The 26,699-nt window shown below is 43.2% G+C and overlaps 1 protein-coding gene across 1 annotated transcript in view; it reads right to left on the bottom strand.

Annotated features, from left to right (window-relative positions):
• ADGRL3 (adhesion G protein-coupled receptor L3) overlaps positions 1–26,699 on the bottom strand; it is a 1,077,673-nt gene that overhangs the window by 339,036 nt on the left and 711,938 nt on the right. Inside the window, 2 exon segments of the mRNA XM_030194565.1 lie at positions 19,038–19,141; positions 21,112–21,423. Of these exon segments, the coding sequence (XP_030050425.1) occupies positions 19,038–19,141; positions 21,112–21,423 (416 nt within the window).

The following is a 26,699-nucleotide window of genomic DNA, read 5'->3' as shown; positions in this document are numbered from 1 at the left end:
ATGACATCCTGGTTAGGACTGTGTTTCTTTTGTTTATTTGTATATTTTTTGAAAACTTAATAAATACATTTGAACTAAAAAATAGTTTACTATTTTCAATTCTTATGGTATTACAAAATTTGTGATTCAACGGCCACTTACAGGGCTGTCGCTTTGGAACTGTCTCCATTTGTGGATCCAGCATATCCAAAAACATGTGTAAGACAAGCATATAAAAGAGCTCTATATATCAATCGTGACTTGCTAATTCAAGCTAGTTCCCAAAGGACATATTCTGAAGTGACAGCCTGTGTAATGAGATACATCAGGCTGTAACCTAAGATAGCAAGTTGTATTAAACAACTTTAGAATGTTCTTAGTGTTGATGAGAGTCTTTCTGGAATCTGATGCATGATGGCGCTTATTGGAGAAATTAAAATCTAAATGATAAGCTATGCAAAGTGGACATTTACTTGCAGATTCTAAATATGGAACCTAGCGTTCCACACCTAAATCCAAGCATATTCCATAACAATGTGCATAACTTAATTGGTTAACAAGCCAATCAGCGTTAATAGCACTTGACAAGCAATAATGAGTATTAATTGGTAGTAATTAGAATTTACGTGCATAACTTGCTAAGCGCATGCTGTAACTAACTGCACCTAAATTCTAATGCACATATCCAAAAAAGGGCATGGTTATGGGCATTTCTTGGGCATCCCCAAATTTACGCATGTAGTTATAGAATATGACCCAATCTGTATAAATCTATGCTCAGTGAATTACACTACATTTTCATTGATGTAAACAGATGCATGTAGTTTTAGATGCTGGGATATCAACTTATTCTATTTATCATGCCTAAATCTTATAGAATGTGCTTAGGCGAAAATGATTTCTGTGTAAATTTTCCAGGCACCATATATAGAATCTCCCCCTTAGTTTATCCTGCTTATAATCGAATGAGAAAAACGCCCAAGTTCCGACCTAAATCGGGAGATGGATGTTTATCTCACAAAAACGAATAAAGCGGTATAATCGAAAGCCGATTTTTGGACGTTTTCAACTGCAATCCATCGCGGATGCGGACAAAGTTGATGGGGGCGTGTCAGAGGTGTGGCGAAGGCGAAACTGGGGCGTGGTTATCTGCCAAACAGAGATGGGCGCATTTCACCGATAATGGGAAAAAAGTATGCGTTTTTAGCTAGAATTTAGGACACTTTTCCTGGACCCTGTTTTTTCACGAATAAGGCCCCAAAAAGTGCCCTAAATGACCAGATGACCACTGGAGGGAATCAGGGATGACCTCCCCTGACTCCCCCAGTGGTCACTAACCCCCTCCCACCACAAAAAATGAAGTTTCTCAACTTTTTATTTTCACCCTCAAATGTCATACCCAGCTCCCTGACAGCAGTATGCAGGTCACTGGAGGAGTTGTTAGGGGGTGCAGTGGACTTCAGGCAGGTGGACCCAGGCCCATCCCCCCTACCTGTTACAATTGTGCTGCTTAATGCTTATTAGTCGTCCAACCCCCCCAAACCCACTGTACCCACATGTAGGTGCCCCCCTTCACCCCTTAGGGCTATAGTAATGGTGTAGACTTGTGGGCAGTGGGGTTTGAGGGGGATTTGGGGGGCTCAACACACAAGGGAAGGGTGCTATGCACCTGGGAGCTCTTTTACCTTTTTGTTTGGTTTTGTAAAAGTGCCCCCTAGGGTGCCCGGTTGATGTCCTGGCATGTGAGGGGGACCAGTGCACTACGAATCCTGGCCCCTCCCACGAACAAATGCCTTGGATTTATTCGTTTTTGAGCTGGGCGCTTTCATTTTCCATTATCGCTGAAAAACAAAAACCCCCAGCTCACACATTGTTGAATAAAACATGGGCGTCTATTTTTTCCCAAAATACGGTTCGGTCCGCCCCTTCACGGACCCGTTCTTGGAGATAAACGCCCATGGAGATAGGCGTTTTCGTTCAATTATGCCCCTCTATGTAGACTAACAGGTCTCAGGGCCATTTTCAATGTGGTTCCTGTTCAATTTGTACAGTGACCATGGAAGGGACAGAATTTGAAGATGTAAGAAATGGTCGGACATATACTTGACTACTTGTACATCTATGAATGCAGTCTATGTGATTAAATGCCCTGTGCTCTCTTATTATATTGGACAGACATCCGGTCCTTTTAAGATCAGGATAATAGAACATGGTCATTGCATTAAAGCATCTAAGCTGGAGGAACCCCTGGTACATCATTGTTTGCAGAGTAACCAATCATTTCAAGATTTGTGCTAAATTATACTGGACTAACTTAGGGTTTCCCTGTGTAGAGGTAATATTTGTAGATAACTGCGACAAGGGGAGTAGCGATGGATATTTATGTTAAACACAATACCCTGGGAAGCATACCATTCAATTTCTCAAATTGCTCCATGACATCTTCCAGGTTTACAGAGATTTGTTTCTGTTTCTCTGACTCATCAGCATTGAATACCATTACTGGCACTGGTACCTCTCCCACATCTTCCTTGGTGAAAACTAAAGCAAAAAATCTTTCCGCTATGGCCTTGTCTTCCCTGAGTGCCCCTTTTACCTCAGTCATTTAGCGGTCCAACTGATTCTTTTACCAGCTTTGAGCTTCTAATATATCTAAAAAAGTGTTCACTATGTGTTTTTGCCCCTAATGCAATCTTCTTTTCAAAGTCTCTCTTTGCCTTCCTTACCAGCGCTTTGCATTTGACTTGACTTGCTATTCCTTATGCTGTTTCCTATTATTTTCAGTGATAACCTTCTTCCATTTTCTGAAGGATTTTCTTTTAGCTGTTTCCCAAATCCTAAAAGTGCTTAGTAGCAGGGGTAACTCCTGACGTCGATCTTTTAGGACAGAGAATTTTAGTTCCCATCTGAAATGGGACTAAACATTTATAAAGTTGCCATACCCCTGTCCTATTCAAACATGCCCCGACCATGCTCCCTTGCCATTTGCACACATATGGGTTTGAGGCATGCAAATTCCAACTTTGTACAATGGGGACTTGGACATTTATGCAAGATAAATGTTTAAGTGTTATGCACATCTCACACACGAATAGGGCTTGTAAAATGAAGGCCATAGTATTATGTAAGTTATGTGTATAAGTTAGAGGCATATCCATAGCCCACCCACATTTACACCTCCCCCTCATCACAGTTATAAACTATACTTCTCATTCTATCTAGTGCAAAAAATGTTAGGCACCAATTCAGCATGTAACATCTTCTCTCACTGACTTATAAGTGCATTCATTCTTCAGCTTCTCGGTATCTTTCCTTTCCTACCTCTCCATATACTTCTCCTCAGGAACTCTGCTTTATCTGGTAAGTCACTTTTACCTGTACCCTTCTCCTCCACTGCCAGCTCCAAACTCTGTACCTTATATTTTGCTGTGCCGTTTGCCTGAAGAAGACTTTCTGAGTTGGGTATGACAAGCTCCGTCTTTGGTCTTATTCAAATCTATACGAAAAGCCCAATTTATTTGAAGATGATTTAACTCTTAACCCCCTATTCATCTGTTTAGTATTCGCTTGTTTTCACCATTGCCACAATAAGTAACTCCATAATCCCTTATTTGTCCTGTTAGTCTGCCTTGAATAATGATTGTACGCTCTGTTGAGTAGGGACTGTCTCTTATGTATTTTTGTGTACAGTGCAGCGTATGTCTCATAGCACTATAGAAATAAGTAGTAGTAGTACAATGACAGTTATGTGCCAAAATGGGGGTGAAATGGCAGGTATATGCATAAGTGCACTTAGGCACTATTCTAGAACTTGGCACCTAGGGCAAGATTCTGTATATGGCACCTGAAAAATCTGAATGGAAAAAAATTACACCTAGGCGTATTCTCTAAAGTATGCCTACATTTTAGAGAATAGACATACATTTCTGTGAAGTATGTAGAATACGCTGAGCAGCTCGTGTTTTACTTGGTGTAAATCTTGACACCTAAATTAGGCATGGAGCAGGTGTATTCTATAATAATGTGCACAGATTTTAGAAATACCCATGCTCCGCCCCTGGCCATGCCCAAATTTCAACTATGAGACTTAGAATTTAGGTGCACCACATTATAGAATACACTTATCGAGTTGTGCAAATAAATCTCAATTAATGCAAACTAGTGTTGATAATTGCTTGTTAACATCCAATTAACAGTGCTGATTAGCTAATCAATCAAGTTATGCGCATTGTTATAGAATACGCTTCGGTTTTTGTGCAGATATTTAGGCGCCATATATAGAATCCAGGGGCTAGCATGTAACTGCCAGGAGGGCATTCATCTGAGGCCATGTGTGTGTCACCAAGTAATACACAAAACTTATAGAACACTGTCAGTTGCGCACATAAGCTGCCATATTTATATCTCCAATTCACACAGAATATATGGGTGTGCCTAAATGTTGGGGCATAACTGTCGACTTCTGCAAATATTCTATAACAGGCTTGTCATGGAAATCTGCAGGTACACAATACTAGCTTATTTTGGCACCTAACCTTTAGCAGCATCTATAGAATTGAACTCTACAGCACTCAGACGTGACCCTATATAATAGTGCCTAGAGTGCTTACGTGCTTAACTGCCAATTTTGGCACCTCCGACATGCATAAATTGCATGTTAGTGTAGGCACCAATCTACAGAATTGTCCTTCACAATTGTTTTCTAAAGGAATGCTGACCATTGTCACAAAAAGTAGCAAGAAGGAGAAGGAAACTGTCTCCACGAATGGAGCAAAACCACTAAGTCAATCAAAAAGTGGAGTCAGTGGATAAAATTGGAACCAGATGATTCTTTATTAGGCTCAGCAACTATGAATAAGGATAAACCCGACACAGCTGTGTTTCGGCATACAAATATGCCTGCATCAGGGGTAAATTATGTACAAACAAAATTAAAACCCATATAAACAACCAAAAATAGTGTAAATGAACATAATATTTGATTGCAACATATTAGAACACCATACACATGTGAATGGACATCATAAATTACTGTCGGAACAAAACGTATGTAATGCAGCTTTCAAACAAATATAAAGATAAAAATAAAAACAATAATATCACAAATAAAATTACTTTTATAAGGGAAAATTAGGTTCTTACCTTGGTAATTTTCTTTCCTTTAGTCATAGCAGATGAAGCCATTACGTATGGGTTATGTCCATCAACCAGCAGGGGAGATAGAGAGCACTCAAACTTTCACAGTGCCCTCTTGGCCAGCTAGCTCCACTGCCTCTTCAGTATTTGAAGCTTCCAAAGCAGTATGGCAAACCGCAATGGGAATCACAAGAGCTTTCCTCACAGCGAACGATGGCCCATCACAAGGGCATGAACTCATAAAGGAGGGAATGCACATCCTCCTGGAGGGAATAAACTCATCCTCCTTATTGTATAAGTGGAGGGGAACACACGCGCCTCCTGGAGGGAATCACACATCCTCCCAACACACTGGAGGGAATGAACTCATCCTCCTATTTATAGAACTGGAGGGGAACACACGCGCCTCCTGGAGAGAATCAACACATTCTCCAAAAAAAAAAAAATGCTGGATGGAATGAACACATCCTCCTAAATTTAAACTGAACATGAATCCTGAAGATTGTTTTCCAACTTTCTCCCAAGGAAGGAACTTCAGGAAATTAGAACAGAACCTGAAAAACAGATTCACAGCATACAGACAATCATACAGGGAGGGCTCATGGCTTCATCTGCTATGACTAAAGGAAAGAAAATTACCAAGGTAAGAACCTAATTTTCCCTTCCTTGTCATCAAGCAGATGAAGCCATTACGTATGGGATGTAACAAAGCAATCCCTAGATAGGGTGGGAACAAGCCACACCACGTGCTAGCACTTGTGCACCAAAACGCGCATCCCTCCTGGCAGCCACATCCAGCCTGTAATGTCGGGCAAAGGAGAGCTTAGAAGCCCATGTTGCTGCACTGCATATCTCTTGAAGAGAGAGTGCTCCAGTTTCAGCCCAATAGGAAGAAATCGCTCTAGTAGAATGTGCCTTAAAGGCTACAGGCGGAATCCTGCCGGCCAGCAGATAAGCTGAAAAGATAGTTTCTTTGAGCCAGCGGGCAATAGTGGCTTTAGACGCTGGAGACCCTCTGCGAGAACCAGATAGAAAAACAAACAGATGATCAGAAGACCTGAAAGAGTTAGTAACTCGCAGATACTGCAGCAGAGTCCTGCGCACATCCAAAAGGTGCAGCTGCCCAAAAGATTCTGGAAACTCTTCCTCTGAAAAAGAGGGCAAGAAAATAGGCTGGTTTAAGTGAAAGGCTGAAACCACCTTAGGCATAAAGGAAGGCACAGTCCGAACCGTGACTCCGGACTCAGAAAATTGCAGAAATGGGTCTCTACAGGACAGCGCCTGGAGCTCTGACACCCGTCTCGCCGAGGTAATGGCCACCAGAAAAACGGCCTTCAGTGTCAAGTCTTTCTCCGATGCTCGCCGAAGCTGCTCAAAAGGAGATGCCTGCAGGGTTTTCAAAACTAGCCCCAGGTTCCAAGCTGGACAGGGTGCTCGCACTGGAGGTCGGAGCCGAAGCACCCCTCTAAGAAACCGTGCCACATCTTGGTGAGCAGCCAAAGACACGCCTTCCACCTTACCACGAAGGGAGGCCAACGCTGCCACCTGCACCCGCAGGGAATTATAGGCCAAGCCTTTTTGTACACCTTCCTGCAAAAAGTCCAGAATCGGCGAGACAGGAGCCCGCATTGGAACAATGGCTCTGGAAGCACACCAAGACTCAAACAGGCACCAAATCCTGGCATAAGCCACGGAAGTGGACTGCTTGCGGGCTTGCAGGACAGTGGAAATAACTTTATTGGAATAACCTTTATCCCTCAATTGCGCCCTCTCAATAGCCATGCCGTAAGACCAAAGCGGCCGGCGTCCTCCATGGCTACCGGTCCCTGAGTCAACAGGTTCGGTACCAGAGGTAACGGCAGAGGAGCCTCCAGGAGCATCTGTCGGAGGTCTGCATACCAAGGTCTCCTTGGCCAATCCGGGGCGATGAGGACCACTTCTCCTGGGTGCAGCCGAATCCGCAAGAGCAGGCGCCCTATCAAGGGCCATGGGGGAAACACATAAAGTAGACCCGGAGGCCAGGGTTGAGCCAAGGCATCCAACTCCGCCGAGCGAGGATCTCTCCATCTGCTGAAGAAGCACGGGACTTTGGTATTGGCACTTGTCGCCATTAGATCCATCACGGGCTTGCCCCATTTGGCACAGATCTGCAGGAATACTTCGTCTGCCAGATTCCATTCTGCTGGATCGATCTGATGCCTGCTCAGATAATCGGCCTGCACATTGCTCTGACCTGCAATATGAGCTGCCGACAGACACTGAAGATGCAGCTCGGCCCAGTGGCAAATCAGTTCAGCCTGCGCAGCTAGTGCTCTGCACCTTGTTCCGCCTTGTTGATCTATATAGGCCACCGTTGTCTTGTTGTCCGACATCACTCTGACAGCCAATCCTTCCAGGGTCACTTGAAAGACCAGAAGCGCCTGAAACACCGCTTTCAACTCTAGGCGGTTGATGGACCACTCCGACTCCTCGGGTGTCCATAGACCCTGGGCATGCTTCCCCTTGCAGTGTGCGCCCCAGCCCTTCAGGCTGGCATCTGTTACCACTAGGCACCAAACGGGGAGCGTCAGTGGCATTCCTCGCCGCAGCATGCTGTCCGAGAGCCACCACTCCATGCTGAGACGGGCCGCAAGGAGCCAAGTAAGTCTGCATTGGTAATCCTGAGAAATAGGAGACCATCTCTGGAGTAGGGAATACTGTAGAGGTCTCAGGTGCGCTCTCGCCCAGGGTACCACTTCCATCGTGGCTGTCATCGATCCCAGCAGCTGGACAATGTCCCAAGCTCGCGGGCGGGGCATCCTCAGGAGCAGACGGACCTGATTCTGAAGCTTGCACCGCCTTGGCTCAGGTAGGAACACATAGCCCGAGACTGTGTCGAACCTGGCCCCCCAAAACTCTAGAGATTGTGAAAGGGACAGGTGACTTTAGGCCATATTGACGACCCAGCCTAGAGATTGCAGTACTGAGACCACTCTGGCTGTAGCTTGTAAGCTCTCTGTTGCAGAGTCTGCTCTGATAAGCCAGTCGTCTAGGTATGGGTGAACCCTGATACCTTCTCGCCTGAGAAAAGCAGCTACTACCACCATTACCTTCGAAAAGGTTCGGGGAGCTGTGGCGAGGCCAAAAGGCAAGGCCCTGAACTGGAAATGTTTTCCCAACACCGCAAACCTCAGAAACTTCTGATGCGGGGGCCAAATCGGTATGTGCAAGTAAGCTTCTTTCAGGTCTAGAGACGTGAGAAACTCTCCTGGCTGAACCGCCGCAATGACGGAGCGCAGGGATTCCATGTGGAAATGCCGCACTCTCAGGGACTTGTTCACTTCTTTTAAGTCCAGAATAGGGCGAAAGGACCCACCTTTTCGCGGCACCACAAAGTAGATGGAGTATCGGCCGCAGCCTTGCTCTGCGGGAGGCAACGGGGTCACTGCCCCTAACTGAATCAGACCTTGTAAAGTCTCCTCCACCGCCGCCCGTTTGATGGCAGAACCGCATCGGGACTCCACAAACACGTCTCTTACTGGGGCGTTGAATTCTATTCTGCATCCATCTCTGATCAGGTCCAGAACCCACTGATCTGAGGAAATCTTGGCCCACTCCTCGACAAAGAGGGAAAGCCGTCCTCTGATGACAGGCATCGAGGAGAGGGCCGGCGCACCGTCATTGAGAGGGTCGCCCCTGAACTCCTGGTCTTGAGCCACCGGCTGCGAAACGCTTGTCCGAGCGAAAGGAGTTCCTCTGCTGACCACGGGCACGTGAAGTGAACCCAGCAGAATGCCCCGGGCGGTACCTTCTAGCTTCACGGAAGCGAGGTCTGTACGAGGAGTGGACCGCCTGGCCCTTAGAGGAAGGCCTCTGCCTATCTTCGGGCAAGCGCTGGGGTTTTGGATCACCCAGGCCTTTCACAATTTTCTCTAACTCCTCACCAAATAGGAGAAGTCCTTGAAAAGGCAACTTCACCAACCTTTGCTTAGAGGCCATGTCCGCTGCCCAGTGTCGTAGCCACAGACGACGGCGAGCCGCCACTGCTACTGCCATTTGTTTAGCCGAAGCTCTGACAAGGTCATAAAGGGCATCAACCAGAAAGGACAAGGCCACCTCCATCCGCGGAGCCACATCCAAGAAGGGCTCCGCTCCATCTCCGGGCTGAGCCACTGCCTGTTGCAGCCAAGCTAGGCAGGCTCTCACAGCATAACAGCTGCATGCAGACGCCCGAACAGTGAGACCTGCAATTTCAAAGGACCGTTACAATGCTGTTTCCAGCCTACGGTCTTGAACATCCTTCAGGGCAACACCTCCTTCAACAAGGAGGGTAGTTCTCTTTGTCACCGCAGTGACTAGGGCATCCACTGTAGGCATTTGAAAACGAGCCATATGTCCCTCACGCAGAGGGTATAACTGCCCCATAGCCCTGGAAACTCTTAAAGGTCCCTCGGGGTCAGCCCACTGAGCCGAAACAAGCTCTAGGATGGAGTCATGCAAAGGGAAGGCCCGAGCAGCTTTCTTGGTACTAGCCATCCTGGGATTACCCGAGGAGGCCATGCCACTGTCAGGATCTTCAATCGAGAGGGCCTGCAGGGTATCTGAAATAAGCGCTGGCAGCTCATCACGGTGGAAAATCCTCACCGCGGAGGGATCATCCAGATCCTGTGGTAAATCCGCACCTGACTCTGGTTCCTCAGACCAAGAACGTCTGTCAGAGTTCTCCGAATCCTCACACCCCGACCACGAGGGGGAAAAAGGTGCACCACAATCTGAAGGGGAATTAACCCTTCTGCGCTAATCTTTAGGCCAAGCATCCGAGAAAAAAACCTCACTGGGCAGTCCCAGGCCAGAATCCATCGGGGGGGCAATCAGAGGAGCCTCAGGCGACCCTTGAGGAAGGGCTCTTTTCATCATGTATGCTTTATGCAGCAAAAGCACAAAATCCGGGGAGAAAATCTCACCCTGGGCACCCAAATCCTGTCCGGTGCTAGCCACTCCTGAAATAACCTCATCTCGAGGTGCCCCACCAGGCTCAGGTCTCTCCGTGTCCACGGAGGCCGCGCCATGCGGTGTAAGCAAAATGGCGCCCGCTGCCAGCTCAGAGCGGGAAGAAATATCGCTCGCCATGCTCGGGCCGGCTCCTACGCCAATACAGCACGATTTACAGAGCCCTGCTGCTGATTTGCGCTTGCCACAAGTGGAACAGCGCTTTACATTGTCCACAGCCATCGCCGAAAAACGGCGGTAAAATCCAAAATGGCGGTTTCGCGCCAAAATCGCCCCGATTGCGGGCCCACCCCGGAGGAGTTAGAAAACACTCTTACCTCAAAGGATCTAGTGTACAACTACGATCCTGCTGAAAATCAGGTCAAAAACCTCTGTTCCAGCGTTTCTGCGTTTAAAAACGCGACGCGAGTTTTTTTTTTTTTTTAAGCTGTGAGGAAAGCAGAGGTATTGAAGACTCCGGAGGCTCAGATGAGTGGGAAAGGCAGGGAAAGGGCGAACCTATATGCCTGCGTCCACTGTTGGTGGGTAAGGACAGGGAAAGCAAGGCAATATGTCCACATCCACAGAGGTATGGGTAAGGCAGGGAAAGGGCTAACCTATGTGCCTTTAAAGTGAAGCTGCTATAGCCTCCAACTGGCAACTCCCGGTTAACAACTGGCAAGCCAGGAACCACCTCCCGGCAGATTTTTCTGGTGCTCGAACAAGCTGCAGCCTCCCTGCTAAGGGAGATAGAGAATACTGAAGAGGCAGTGGAGCTAGCTGGCCAAGAGGGCACTGTGAAAGTTTGAGTGCTCTCTATCTCCCCTGCTGGTTGATGGACATAACCCATACGTAATGGCTTCATCTGCTTGATGACAAGGAATAATGTGCTTAATTCAACTTGAAGAGCATATCTTGTACAAAAATTCTGGGTGTTGAAAAGAAGAGTCAAAAACTCTGGTTCTGTATTCAATAATGTACTTGGAAACAACTTCAATGAAGCTCAGTGAGTAAAACTCCTCTTAAAATAAAGCAGCACGGTTGAAAATAATGATTACTCCACTGAACTTGTGAGTATTTATATGGAATGGACATAATGAAGCGAAATGCAAAATGTGAAAGACTCCAGACAGAATATGCAAGCGTGAAAGAGCCATTGCAGGCTGCGGGAATCATTAAGTAGGAAGGTGAATGGAAAATTCGTAACTAATATTAACAATGCTATTAAGACTAAAACGCCATAGTGCTTAGTGGCACCTGTGTAAATCATGAAGTCTATTTTGACTCTGTGAAACAATCTCTACAATATTATTAAGTCTGAAGTGCCACAGTGCTTATTGCCACCGATACAAATCATGTGGTGTATTTTGACACTGTGAGATAACAGTGAATGCTGAGTGAATTGCGGCATAAAATGCTGACTGACTAAAATCATTAAGCTAAGTAATCGAGTGTGACTAGAACTAGCTGTAAAAAGCAAATGTTGTTTATATATGGTAAGAATAATAAAATTTAATACATTCATAAAAAAGATGAGTGCTTACAAAAGGACGTGAAACTCAGAGCGTCTCACTGGAAAGTCAAACAGCTGACTGGTGCGGAACAGTCTTTTTAAACAAAGAAAAGGCGCAAAAAGTGACATGTAACGATGAATAATATTTTCCCTTCCTATATGCATACCAAGTGGCTAATCAACCTCTGGTTGACGTCAAAATTGTTGACATCATAAAAAGTGAGGCGACTCTGATGCTACTATAAGTAACCAATATAAGTCCATTAGCGAATGTGTAGATAACTAACTTGACCAAACACTTGTGAAGAATATGTGAACTAAACAAATTAAACAAAAAAGAAAGTGCCATTTGGAGTGGCATTAAAACTGAAGCACCTAGATTCTGGTACCATCTAAGAGCTGCGTGCAGAAATCATGTGGTGTATATAAGCACAAGATGTAAATTTGACAATGTTAAAATAAACATACCTGTCTGGTATATCTGTTACATGTCTCTTACATATTTAAAATGTTTCAGGATTTCTCACTGAACATACAATTAGCTAACTGTATGAAAAGCTGTCTATTAGAAAGAAAACTGCATGAGAAATCAAAAGTATGGTGGTAATAGCTCTTCCTGTGTGTACGATCGGTTTTAAATGAACTTCAAAAATAAAAATATAATTATGGAGATTGTAAAGATACTATTTAAACAGTATTTCTAAATCTGAATGTAAAAATGGACTTTAAAAAATGAGTGGAAAGTAATGTATACTGATATGTTGAATGAGACACAAAAACAAATCATTCCACACAATATGAAAATTCAAATATGCATGCACTAATTACAAACTGAACAGATCAAGCTGAAAAAAGATAATATAAAAACAACAGTAATCTTAAAAACAAGTATTGCACTGAAAAAAGGTATAGAACAAATTAAATATAATATATGATTAAAGAAATGTATTACAAGAAATGCCTATATTCAATTTTTCAACTGTACCAAGTGAGGTCAAACAGAGTTGGTTCCCTAATGTTGCCTTAGCAATGATGCCAAAAGTTACATCAATGAAAGTATCATATACATGTGCTCACTGTCCACATGCTCACACAGGATGGCTTCCTTATTAGTAACCTTTTCAATGTTGGCATGCCTCCAGTTAGTCTTCCAGAATCTGAAAAAATCTAATCATGTTATGCTCTCCTCCGGGTTTGGTAAGGATTCCCTATTTTATACTTCTGATGGGTGAAGATTAGAGGTTTAAAAAAATACATAATCGTTAAATCTGAGCTGTTCAGCCAGATGAAAATAAGCAGTAATAGTGTCTTTTTATATTTCACAACAGCCCTGACTTGCCAGTAAACTGCTTCTTCTTTTGTATTTTTCAGACTGACTCCAGTCAAGTTGCTGCAATCTTAACTGTTTGGAGGTTGAAACAGTAGGGATGCAGACAAATGTGGTGAGTATTAAAGGGATGAGTGCATACAAGAGGAGCAGCATTCAAGGAAAAGATGGGCCATTTAAGCAGAACAGAGATGCTGGATCACTTCAAATATAACCTTCACAGGGATTGTTTATAATAGTTTACCTTTGCCTCACAGTAAAATCAGTAAAGATTATTAAATTGCTGTATTTCACATCTGGTACTAGACAGATAAACTGCCTGCTATTAAGGTTAATGATAAGAAAACACTGGAGGAACCAAAGAATGAGTAGGTTATATTGCCTCTGAAAGAGACTGGTGAGGTAAACACAGTAGTTCAGTTGTGTATCTGTAGTATACGGGGGTAAACTGGCATTATAAGTATATGTAAAAGGAAAATTATGAGGGAATATCGAAAAGCAAAATGAATAGACATTTTTTAAAATATGAAACCAGATAGCGTTCTGCTATTTTGTCGCAATTTATTTCCAATAGTTTGGTAGCCAGGACTTGCAGAAATGACATACCAATTCTATCCTGGCAAAATATGACTTCCTTAATAGGCTGTAAGAACTGAATACATTAATCAAATTTATTATAACAAGGATTCAGCTCACAGCTTCGGTGATATAAATGCACATCTGGTCTATGTTTGTAATGAAATCAAGCTAAAGCATCACTGTGCATTAATAACAAAAATGTTCAGCATATTGCAGCCAAATAACTCCTGCTAATTTTGAAACTGAAAGGTTTCAGTGCTGCATCTTAATGCATTTTTAACACTGATAAATGTTTTGTAGCACTTCATCATTTATCAAATGACTTAGGGTAAAAAGCTGTTGCATTATTTTGTACTGTTTTCCATAGATAAACTAAGAATAACTGTGACTGAATCAAGCCCCAGTACTTTAGATATAGAGACACTCATTTTATTCGTCAATATTAACAAGTTAGATTGATCCAAAGATTGTGTGAACTCTATCACCATTCAGAATACAAGTTCACCAGAGTACCAGCATTATACTCCACCTTAGAGGGTCTTTTAGTAAAGCTTAGCTCGAGTTATCTGCAGCAGGTCCAATAGGAATATAATGGGTCCTGCTGCAGATAACTCGAGCTAAGCTTTAGTAAAAAAATAAAAAATTTAAAAAAACATTAATGAGGTAAATCTTCTTACACACAGTATGATACACCATTGAGAGATCATTAGTTTTGCTTTGTCTATGAGATCAATGTACTAAATCATGATACATTTTTTGTGAATGCTGCTGCTTGTGCCAAAGTGACAAATAGTAGGCATTATTTGCAGTAGTGCAAAAAGCCACATTTTCATCAACGTTTTCTGCATTGCTGATGAATAAAATGTCATGCATAGTTTTTGGTGTGTAAAACTTCATTCAAATTAATAGCTAATGAACTGTTGTGATGTAAACTCATACCGATTAGCTCACTAACTACATATAAAATTGGTATGCAGAACAAATTCACACAAAAAAAAAACCCCTATCCATCAATGAAGTGCCCTTATTGTTTTCTTTTTGAAAAACTTTGCATTAATTTCTTGTGATATTTTCCTACCAGGCACTTATGCATATGAAACCTCTCTATAAAGAGGTTTTCAGTAGGATATAGTTTGTGTATTTAACAGGCTGGCATTTTGCTTTGTGAAATTTCTCTGTCAGTGTTGATAAGACATGTCAGTGTACTGAAGACTAGCTGTCAGTGAAATACATCTTTTCCTCTTCACCATAGCAACCTGTGCTAGAGAGAAGGGGGGAGGAGCTTCCTGAGGACAGAGGAGAAGAGTTATGTGAAACCTGCCAGGAGAGCAGGTCAGAAATATGAGAGGAGTGGAAAGTCTTAAGAGAGTTAAATTCACAGAAATATTTGTTGAAGTTTTCCTGGGGAAAAGGAAGGGCAATTTCACCCACTAAACCCATTTTACCTCGAGTGGGGGCACTGGCACCATACATATAAAAGACTGATGGAGCTGGCCTAGGGGCCTCCTGTCAGGTTGGGCCCTGAATTCAGGGATGCTCATGAAGGAGCGTTACACATAGGAAAAAATATAGGGGTCCTTTTACTATGCGGCAGTAAGCACTAACACATGCTTACCATGTGGGAAAGTGCATTACTATGAGGCACACTCAGGAATGCCATGAAAGGGTTGCATCTGTACCCACTTCCCACGCGATAAAACACGCTTTTATTTTTTTAGTGCTACGGTAGGGGCATGTTTGGGGGGCAGAGAGTAGGTGTGCCTAGCACTAATCGGTTAACATAGCTACATTGTCACATGCCTACTGCTTAGCGCATGGTTAGTGCGTGAACCCTTTCTGCCTACTAAATAGGTGTCAGTAAGAGCTCATATGCTAATGGCCATTCGCTAGTTGGGAAATTAGCACATGACCATTAAACGAGGAAATGAAAAATCAGCCATTTTACAGCTCTGCTAGAAGTGGTCTCAGTGTACGGGGAAATCCACACACTATTCCTAGTGCTGGCAACCTTAGGGGCAGCTTAGTAAATGGGCCCCTTAAAGTGCAAAGAACCTAAATAAACGAGTACAAAATGGAGCACTATAGTACGTGGTACTCTACAGTTATTTTGAAAGAGCAAATTCCTAGTTTACCTTTTTAAATAAATCGAGTTCTTTTATAATTGATCACCAGTAAAACTGAACTGGAACTTGGAAACAAGTTAGAGGAGTAATCAGAATCAGGGCCGGTCTTAGGCTGAGGCGACCGAGGTGGCCGCATAGGGCCTCGCACCTAAGGGGGCTCCACGTGGCGCGCCTCAACTCTGCCTCCTCTGCTCCATCTCACTCTGCTCCCGCACCGACACCCAACCCCCAACAGCCCTCCGTCCTTTCCATTCCTGCCACCTCCCATGGCATCTCCCTTCCTGGAACTGGAAGCAGCATTGCGCGACGACAGCTGATTGTATCGCTGGAACCTGCGCATCCTCTTCGCCTCTTCAGTCAAGGCCAGTGCAGTGCAACCTTCTTCCTCGTGCACCGCTTGGCCATTTTTGGTGTTTCTGCCTCCCTCCACCTTCTATGCGGTGCAGCTGTAGCAGCAGAGCGAGGATGGGGGCGGAGTCAGGCAACGCAGACCAACAACGCTCGCGCCGGTCCCCGCAGCCACGTGCTTGGAAGCAGAGCGGAGGAAGAGAGAACAAGATGGAAGCGAAGCAGAACAACTGCAGAGCCTGAGACCAGGGCTGTATAGAGCAAAGAGCCACCGGTCAAAGGAAGGCTGAGCGGAGCGGGAGAAGCACAGGCCGGCGGCGACTGACGTGGCAGCCATGCCTGCGGGCAGCATGGAGCCCGAAATCGTCCTCAGCTACCAGGTACCGCCAGGGCCGGTCAGGCCTAGGCGACTGTCTTTCTACATCTGACTTTGTACTCATGAGAGAACCATTATTGCCAGAGGAAATGTTCACTGCCCTTGGGAGAGAAAGCCACAGCCTTGTCTGAACTATGACACATGTGGGGTAATCTGTAAGTGATTTTAGCATGTAGAACAGCATTTTTACATGCTGAAATGGACACTTACAAAATTGCTAGATGGTAGATGTTCAGAGAAAAGTATAGGGCAATTCTATAACCGTGTGCCTGTGGTTTTGTGGGGCAGCGTATGGGAGGACCGATGGTGGAATACTCAGTTATATGTGTAACTTACAAAATACACTTAGGTGCCTACAGTTACACCAGGTCTTTGAGTGCTTTAACTGTGGGTACCTAAATGTAAGATTAGTATTGCTGCATGTTGAGTCTGACTTCTTCAGGTAACTTACATCTTTTTTGGCTACTTGGGGTTGGGGATCTCTATGTTGCCTCTCTGGTTTGATGGGTTACACAGTAATAGGGGAATTTGAAAGTACTGGATCTTTTCTTAATTAATATTTTTCCTATATTCTCCTTTGTTATGAGAATCGGAACTATTAATTGTAGTGGACTTGAATTGAATAATTTCTAGGGAGGGGGGTTTCATGATATCATTGTGCTTATTATTTCAATCAGTTTTTCTGTACAAGTATAGCTTCATTTGTCTTTATTTGAAATTTCATAAATAAAAAAATTTCTAAAAATTGAATAATCATCAATAGGGTGGAGCTAGGGTGGGGCGGGGGCAGGGCTAGGATGGGACCCCACCAAATTGGTCTGCACAGGGCCCCGCACTTGCTAAGACCGGCCATTATCAGAATCTCACCTCCAATGCTGAGACCTGATCCAAAGGTTGCTAGTTCAAGTCCCCGTGCAGCCTTTTGTATTTATTTTTTTATTTTAATTGTGAGCCCTCCAGGGACATGAAAATATGTACTGTGAGTTCCCTCACTCCTTTCAGTGGAGAACTGCTCAATTGGAGCACCTTTCTGTAACCTAGAAGTGCCAAGTACAAGGCCAAAATGCAGACATCCTTCATTTTGAACACAGACATCCCTTTTTCTTCTGCAATTGCAGCTGCATCTTTTGGCCCCTCCCTAGTCCTACCCAAAATGCACCCAGACCACCCCCCCTTGCCATATAGATGTCCATAACCTGACTTTATAAAATCAGTGTTTGGGCATCCTTGCAGTATGGACGTCTAAATTCCAGTTTCCAGACATCAAAATCATGAATAGAGCTTCTAAAATAAGCACCATGCTGGAAAAGGTGCAGCCAAGGGCGACTAAAATGATAGCGGGGATGGGACGACTTCCCTATGAAGAAAGACTAAGGAGGCTAGGGCTTTTCAGCTTGGAGAAGAGACGCCTCAGGGGAGACATGATTGAGGTATATAAAATAATGAGTGGAGTAGAACAGGTGGATGTGAAGCGTCTGTTCACGCTTTCCAAAAATACTAGGACTAGGAGGCATGCGATGAAACTACAGTGTAGTAAATTTAAAACAAATTGGAGAAAGATTTTCTTCACCCAACGCGTAATTAAACTCTGGAATTCGTTGCTGGAGAACGTGGTGAAGGCGGTTAACTTGGCAGAATTTAAAAGGGGGTTAGATGGTTTCCTAAAGGACAAGTCCATAAACCGCTACTAAATGGACTTGGGAAAAATCCACAATTCCGGGAATAACATGTATAGAATGTTTGTACGTTTGGGAAGCTTGCCAGGTGCCCTTGGCCTGGATTGGCCGCTGTCATGGACAGGATGCTGGGCTCGATGGACCCTTGGTCTTTTCCCAGTGTGGCATTACTTATGTACTCTTTAAAATACTTGAACTTAACACCAGTAAAAATGATTTTGTTATCAAGTACACAAAAAGAACAGTGGACCATTAATCAGAAGAAGGGTAAAGCTGTAAAAAGTTAAAACATATGGAACTGATTTCTTTTCATCTTGAATTAATAAAAAGACATACAAAATAGACACTTGATTTAAACTAGTATGCCACTTAGGTTGGATATGGAGAACCTTATTTTTAGCAAATGTAAAGGAAGTAAAGACACTAAGGTGTCCTTTTACTAATGTGCACTAACAATTTAGTTTGTGCTAAATGCCATGCAGGCCATAGGTATACAATGGGCTGCAGGGCATTCAGGGCTTCTTTTATAAAGCAGTGGGAGTGATTCCCATGTGGCACATGAGAGTGAGCCTATAGTAATTGAATGGGCTTTCTCTCATTTGCCATACATAGAAAGCGGTTTTGTAAAAGAAGCCCTTAGAGCCTTATTCTATAAAGGTTATGCTCCTAACTTTATGCTCCTAAATTACAAACATACTCTACGCTCCAAAATAGATTACGCTCCTAATTCAGGAGCATTAAATTATGCTCCTAAATTAGGAGCATAAATTTTAAGAGCATACATTTAGAAGCATAAAATTCAGGAGCATAAATGTAGGAGCATAACCTTTACAGCATAAGGCCCTTAGCGGGTGCTAAATCCATTAGCACACCTTTGTAAAAGGACCCCTAAAATTGTAGTAAGAGTATTTTGAATGGAATTTTTAAAAAACAGCAATTAATCATAAAATGAACTCACAGTCAAAAACTATTATTGCCTCTTTTAGAATTGTACTGAAGGGCTACAGCTTACCTTCTGCCCTATGTAATTGATCCACAGAGAAGAACAGTTACTAAGATCAGGGCCTTGAGGATCCCATATTCCATCAGGAGCTACACACAAGTAGGTTGCGACTCCTGCAAAAATAACCCTCAAAAAAATCAATGATGTAAAATATTTAATTCTGATTAATTACACACCTCATCTCAAAATTGGAAAACAATATTTGAAAGGTTAAGATATATCGAAACAACCAAATCCTAGCTCCATCCTTAGGAAAAGAAAATTTGATTGATACATAATCCATGATATCAGGTGGCAGACTGAATGGAAACCTCCAGTTTAAAACAAAACACAGATTGAGCTGGACAGATAGATAGCTCATCACCAATGCTGAACACTGGCATGTGGGAATTGGGATTATTCATTAGTACAGCTTCTATTTCTTAGCCATTCAACATTTAGTATGCTGATGAGGCAGGAATCATAATCTCTTGGATCAGGGATTCTCAACCCAGTCCTTGGCATATACCAATCCAATAAGGTTTCTAGGATACTCACAATGAGTATGTATGAGATAAATTTGTATACAATAGAGGCAATGCATGCAAATTCATCTCATGCATATTCATTGAAAATATCACAAAAGCAGACTGGCTTGGTGTATTCCAAGGACTAGGTTGAGAACCTCTGTCTTGGAGGGAAGAAAGACCAAGGATGGGAAGAAGAGGTTGAGAGTTTGGTGAGAGCAGAATCCATTCTGTTAGACACGGTGTTGAGTGTGCCCGAACACCGGGTCATCAGAGCGAGACCAACTCGTCTGCCCACAGCACTGTCTATTTTGTCTAGAAATGGATCTGGCTTTCTTGCCAAAGTGCACCCCCTCTCCCCCCTCCTCCAAGAAAGAAAGCAACGATCATTATCTATAGCTGATTTTGTTTAAAAACTAGCTGAATGCATGTGCATACAAATGAAATAGGAAATTTGCATCTGCTATTTTTTGGGGGGTGGAGGGGGGCTAAGCTGTGAACACATAAAAGAAAATATTACTGCACATGAACTGTTGCCTTCTTGACCTAAACCCTTCTGTCCATTCACTAGGAATGTCTTAATCTGGCTACAAATACATATTCTGTAGAAACCTACACACAGGTGAACAGCGTAGGACAACTTTCATCCAGGTCAGTTTAGTTGGGTACATGGTTTTGAAAACTGCGGACTAAATTGATTGTGTTGTCCCAGAGTCAACTATGTAATATTCCACTTGAATAAAAAAAAGATTAAATTCATCAGTGCAAGTGATTGACTATTCAATGACAGCATTTCTATCAACACACACACACGAACACCTCACAAATTTCTCCATCTATTTTCTATACTTTCAAATGAGTGTCAGTCCTCCAAAGGCTGCCATAAATACCTCATTTATGACCACAAGACTGTTCTGTTGGTATGTATAAAAACAGAAAAAAATACAGTAGTGAAGAAATACATAAAAAAAAAATACACTGCATAAAAAAGACAAATACGGAAAGCATGCATAGACATGAATGTGGGAGTGACACAGATTTGGGTAAGAGGGTGGTGGTGCAGTGTTTGAGGGGAACAGACAGTGAAAGTGTATATGGAGGGTAGGCGTATTATGTGGGGAGTAAGTGGGACTGTGTGTTCATGGGAGGAGGTGTCTATTTGGCAGCAAGTTTGAACGTAAGGGGTGTAATTGCTAAGTAAGAGTTTTAAAAGAAAAGTGCAAAAACAACCCCATGAAATAAAAAGAAGATTTAATTATGATAGAAAGATTAAAAGGATGGTGAGAGGTTTTTGACGTGATAAATCAGCCAGCAGTTATGATATAATATTAGTGCTGTTAAGACTGAAGTCTTTCCTCCACCTAAAAGCAATGAAAACCACTGTTTGTAAAACTATAGCTACCTTTAAAAAGCCTACACATAGAGTCATGGTCAATTATTTTTCATCCTATTCCCATCTGTCCATACTACAGGACTACAAATTATTTTTTATGAATGCATGTAAAAAATAATTCAAATCATACAATCAGTTTGTACAAATAAACACTAACTTTATAGATCATTCCATATGGGCTTACCTACTGTCCCTACAGGACACGGCTGTTTTGCCAGTAGTCCTTGCCGGGTCTTGAACCACGTGATTTCCCGTGCTTCTGTAGCCTCACAGCTCTCGGATCCAACAGCCGGGAGAAGGGAGGAAGCTGGAGGCATACGGGTGGTGAGCTCATCTGGAATGTCCACATTGGGGTATGGCATGGTAGTGCTCTTGTTTCTTCTGCCCAATACTGAAGTTGTAGTACTTCGTCCTGTGCTAGTGGTGGTGACTCTGAGTGTCGTACTTGTGGTAGTACTGCTGAAGATGTAGACAAATGGTCTTGATGGGGGCATTTCTAAAACATAAGGAAAAGTGAACGTCAGTGATTATGATGATGAGGAAGAAATCTATTTAGTTTTGAAAATGTATAACCTCAACTATGGATAAGTATCATACTGGCGCAGTAGAAGTTATTACAATCTGCAAAAAGAAACACACCCCCCCCCCAAAAAAAAAAAAAAAAATCTGCATTTGTAAGATTAACTAAAAAAATTGTTACAGTGACTTTTGGTTTTCCAATAAATTCTTGAAGGTCTTTTTGAACATTTCTCTTAAGAATCATTATCAGTTCTGTACAACTACTACAGTAGTTTAAAACTTAAGATAAATTTATAAGAATGAAAATGAACATATTTTAAAAATAAGTTCTCAGACACAAAATCCTGGATTTTATAAATAGTGCTCAAATTTTGCCAACCAAAATTGTGTATTCTGAGATTCACACACAAATAAATTAGCTCATGTTCTGTTAACAATCAATTATTTACATTAATTGGCTCTAGTTTGGGTTTGCTCGTGCATCTGGCTGCTCACAATTCTATAAAGGTGGGTCAGGGCATTCCAAAGAATTATGAGCAGTGTTATAGAATTTGGAGGCACCAGGATTTACACCAGGTTTCAGCTGGTGTAAATCCTCACATCCAAAGCTGGGCACCAGAATATTTCTATTCTGGGGACATAGAGTTATGTGCAGAAATCGGTGCACATAGCCAATTTACACACCTAACAATTTAGCAACAAGCCAATCAGCGCCAATAATTGGATGGTAAGCAATTATTGGTACTAATTGGCACTAATTAGAATTTATGTGCACTGCTCGTTAAGGGGCCCTTTTACTAAGCTGCATAGGCGCCTATGCATGCCCAACGCGTGCCAATTAAGAACTACTGTCCGGCTACCATGTGGGCCGGGTGGTCATTTCTTTTGGGCCGGTTGGTCATTTCTTTTTTTACGCACCTTCTATGTGTGCCGGAAATTTTCCAGTGAGCGGTACTAACTGGGCAGTAATCAACATTGTATGTGTGCTGATGATTACCACCTGGTTAACACGTGAGACCTTACCGCTAAGTCAATGGGTGGTGGTAAGGTCTCAGGCCTAAAATGGATGCACGTCAATTTTCATTTTGCCGCACATCCATTTTTGGCAAAAAAAAGGTCTTTTTTGCAGGTGCGCTGAAAAATGAACCTGCACACATCCAATACACGTCTACACCAGCGCAGGCCACTTTTCAGCGCAGCTTAGTAAAAGGACCCCTAAACATATTCTATAAAGAAGTTCATATAAATTCTAACACGCGGACCTCAAAAGGGGGCGTGGTTATGGGAGGATCATATGCGTGTCATGGGTATTCCTAATATTTACACACAGCATTATAGAATAACCCAGGCATTTGCACCAGGTTTTCACTGGCGTAATTGCCTGTGCCTAAATTCTAGGCATGTGGAAGGGTTTAGACATAATTCTGTAAAGTGCCTAAATGTAGGAATGGTTTATAGAATACACCTAGGCATGTTTTCCATCTGTGCTGATTTTTTCGGCGCCAACTATAGAATCTAGCCCTAAGCACCATTCTATAAAGAGTGCTACTACTACTACTACTTAACATTCCTAGAGCGCTACTAGGGATACGCAGCGCTGTACAAATTAATAACTAAGGACGGTCCCTGCTCAGAAGAGCTTAGACTGGAGTGCCAACTTTTCAGTGCCATTTACTGAATCTGTCCCAAAATGCTTTACTGTGTTATCCTTAAAGTCTCCTTAATACATGAAAAGTTTGGGTTCAAACGTAGTTCTATAAATAATTATAATACCTTGATCAGCTTGTTCATACAGTCTTTACATTTTCTTGGAGATGTAAGAAATCCATAAAATATTTCCATAAAGGCAGCTATATAAACCTGATGCACTAAAATGTATTTTCAAACAGCTCTCTGTACACACTGAAATATTTGAAAAATAAAGAACTGCTTATTATTTCCATCCACGGAGTGGTCTAGTGGTTAGGGTGGTGGACTTTGGTCCTGAGGAACTGAGTTTGATTCCCGGCACAGGCAGCTCCTTGTGACTCTGGGCAAGTCACTTAATCCTCCGTTGCCTGCCGCATTGAGCCTGCCATGAGTGGGAAAGCGTGGGGTACAAATGTAACAAAAAAAAAAAAATTCTTTCAGAGGTCATTATTTCCAAAATATGTTTCAGTAATTTTCTGAAATTCCCTTGACACCACAGGAATAGCCCTGTTTGCTTCAGCTATGTATCAAAAATGAGCTCATATGGAATGACATTTGATTGGTTCATAATGACTATGCGGGAACACGAGTGAGGGCAGGCCGTGGAGCCAGGTAAGACATGCCACACACCAGGGGCATAACCAGACCTTGATGGGAGGTGGGCGCAGAGCCCAAAGTGGGGGACGCATTTTGGCCCACTTCCCCGCGACAACCCCCCTGCCGCCGCCACCCTTCCCCTACCGTCACTGCACGATGGTACCTTAGATGGCAGCTTCACTAAAACAAGCCTGCACGGTGCAACTGAGAAGAGCAGGGTAAGCAAAGCAGCAAGACCAGTGTGGGACAAATGCGTAAGCTGGCAGAGGCCCCAGAGCCAATTTGGGAGGGCCCAGGCACCTGTGGACTCTGTAGCTTCGCTACTGTCACACACACTCAGCAAATTACAGTGAAAGCAATTAATTTATTAAAGGCATCTTGAAGGGCTCCTGTTCACTTCACAGGGAGGGAGAAAACAATACTCAAATCTAGTTCTGTAAACATAACTGTGTCCTCGGGTGGCCTGCTCCTGCAGGGCCACTGCACACATGAATGTCTCATCTCAGTAGCAACTCTTACTGGTTTCTAGCCTGGTCTCTGGCTCCAGAGTGACCAGCACAGTCTCTAGCAGGGACACAAGGCAGGCCTGCAGAAGGCCAGGTCAAAACAAAAACCGTTCAACATTCCAAGTTGAACGTTGCTTACCTAAATGTAGTGGTTGCAGTTTCTCAGCTTCGGGGTAGAGGCATCTGCAGTGGGTATTGCTGCTTCCCTCTGGGCCTCCTTAACCTAGCTCTGGCACTGCCTTTTATACTTCATGGACCATGCCCTCCTGGCTCCAACCTTCCCGTGTCACTTCCCCCTTGGGCGGGAGTATAGGGTTTTAAGGTGGCTCTGACATTGTGAGGGAGTGTCCTTGAGGGGAAGTGGCAGCATCCTATATACTCCCTCACAGGCTACAATGTAAGTAGCATCTCATATATTGCATAAACCAACCAACCAAACCCAGTGAGTGTGAAGCAATTTGTGATAATCTTGACAATCTGGGGGTAGTTTTGTATAGCATCTCAGCGTGTAAAGTATGTTTTACCCGCTGAAAATGGGTACTATAAAACTGTGCAGAAAAGTACACATGGGACTAAATTCTAAAAATGGCGACCAAATTTAGGGCCAAGAAAATGAGTGTTAAGTGCTATCCTATAAACGGCACTCAAGGTTTTAGGCACTGTGATTTACACCAATTAAAGCTGGTATAAATCCTTGCATCTAAATTAGGTGCAGATCTGCCTTATTCTATAACACCCTTTTTTGCATTTGCATGTAAACATATATGCACCCATATCTATAGAATCTGGACTACAAAGATGCAGGTGTAACTTGTAATTATTGCAAATTAGTGCCAATAATTGATTGTTAGCACCTAATTATTGGTGCTAATTGGCTCTTTTAATTGCATTACATGCACCCAAATTTGTGTGCAATTTTGAGAGCCATATATAGAATTAGGGGGATGCTAATTAGAGCATGCATATTTTCACTCAGTTTGCATGTGGGACTTAGTTTGAGTGGAGCCAGGGCACAGTTGTACATATATATGCTATAAAATATGTATGTATTCAGAGTGTAATTTCATAATAGAGTGCCAATGTGGTCAGAAAGCACCCATTTTATACCTATTTCAAATATACTGAAGAATCCCGATAGGGCCAGATTCAGTATATGTAGCTTAAAAAAATCCACGCGTTAAACATTTCCACCTAAGCGCATTCTATAAGTGGCACCTAGATTTAGGCACAGTATATAGAATATGCCCAAAACACAGCAGCCACACTCATATTTGGAAAAACGAAATACGAAAGGGCCAAACCCCTAAGAGAAAAACTACACTGGCTCCCACTAAAAGAACGAATTGCGTTCAAAGTTTGCACCCTGGTCCACAAAATTGTTCACGGTGAAGCCCCGATCTATATGTCAGACCTCATAGACCTGCCAACTAGGAACACAAAAAGATCATGTTATGATTGTGGTCAGAACCCCTCTCAAACTTACCTTTTTCCTGGGGGTCAGCTTCTTAGCTGGCTTCTGTTTCTTTTGTCTGTCCTTTCTGAGCTAGCTCTCTCTCTCTATGCTGCCAGCTTCCAGCAGCATGACTCTAATTGTTTCACTTTACTACAGCTGTGTGTGTGGACTGAGTTAGCTCTACCTCTCTTTGGGTGTACTGGCTTCAAGTGCTTCATGGTGCATTGGTGTGGGTTGGGCCTCTCTGGGTTTCAGTGTGCTGTCTGCCTGGGTCTAGGGAGTGTGACATCATCAGGGAGGGCCTTGATAAGGAAGTGGTGTTCTTCCCTTCAGGGACTTTGCAACGTTTGCTTTTGCTACTTGCTTTAGGTCCAGGTTAGTGTTAGTGCAGTGTGCACTTGTGACTGTGTATTTAGCTTTCCTGCTTTTCCTTTGTGGTTCCCCCGCTTTTCCCTCTTGGTGCTTTGGAAGCATTGCTGTGTGTAGGGCTTTGGAAGCTCTGTTGCTGATCGAAGTACTTCAGGGTTTGGTGTTGTTAGGAGCACTGCAGATTTGGCTGTTAGAAGTACTTCTGGTGTTTGTGCTGTTGGGAGCATTGCAGTCTTTGCTGTTTGTGTTTGGTGCTTTGGAAGCACTTTTGGCTTACGTGTTTAGCTTCCCTGTTTTTTCCCTAGTGGCTCCCCTGTCTTTCCTTTTAGTGCTAGGAGCTCTTCTGGTTGTTTGGTCCGTGGGAGCACCCTAGTTAGTTTAGAGTTGTAGAGCTTCTGTAGCTTGGTGCTCAGAGCACCTGTGTTAGGTCTGCTGAAGTTTGGTGCTTAGGAAGCACCTTTATTAGCTTATGTGTTTAGCTTCCCTGTTCTTCCTTGTGGCTCCCCTGCTTTTCCTTTTGGTTCTGACCTGTTAGGTCAGTGCCTTGGGGCACTCCTGTTAGTATAGGGCTTAGGAAGTCCGTTTGTTAGTTTACTGTGAGGAACACTTCTGTTGGTTTGGGGCTTGGGAGCACTTAGG

This window comes from Microcaecilia unicolor, chromosome 2 (assembly GCF_901765095.1).
Source record: "Microcaecilia unicolor chromosome 2, aMicUni1.1, whole genome shotgun sequence".
Classification (NCBI taxonomy): domain Eukaryota; kingdom Metazoa; phylum Chordata; class Amphibia; order Gymnophiona; family Siphonopidae; genus Microcaecilia; species Microcaecilia unicolor.
The sequence above is the reverse complement of the archived record's forward strand: the minus strand, read 5'-3'. Positions and strand labels throughout refer to the sequence as shown.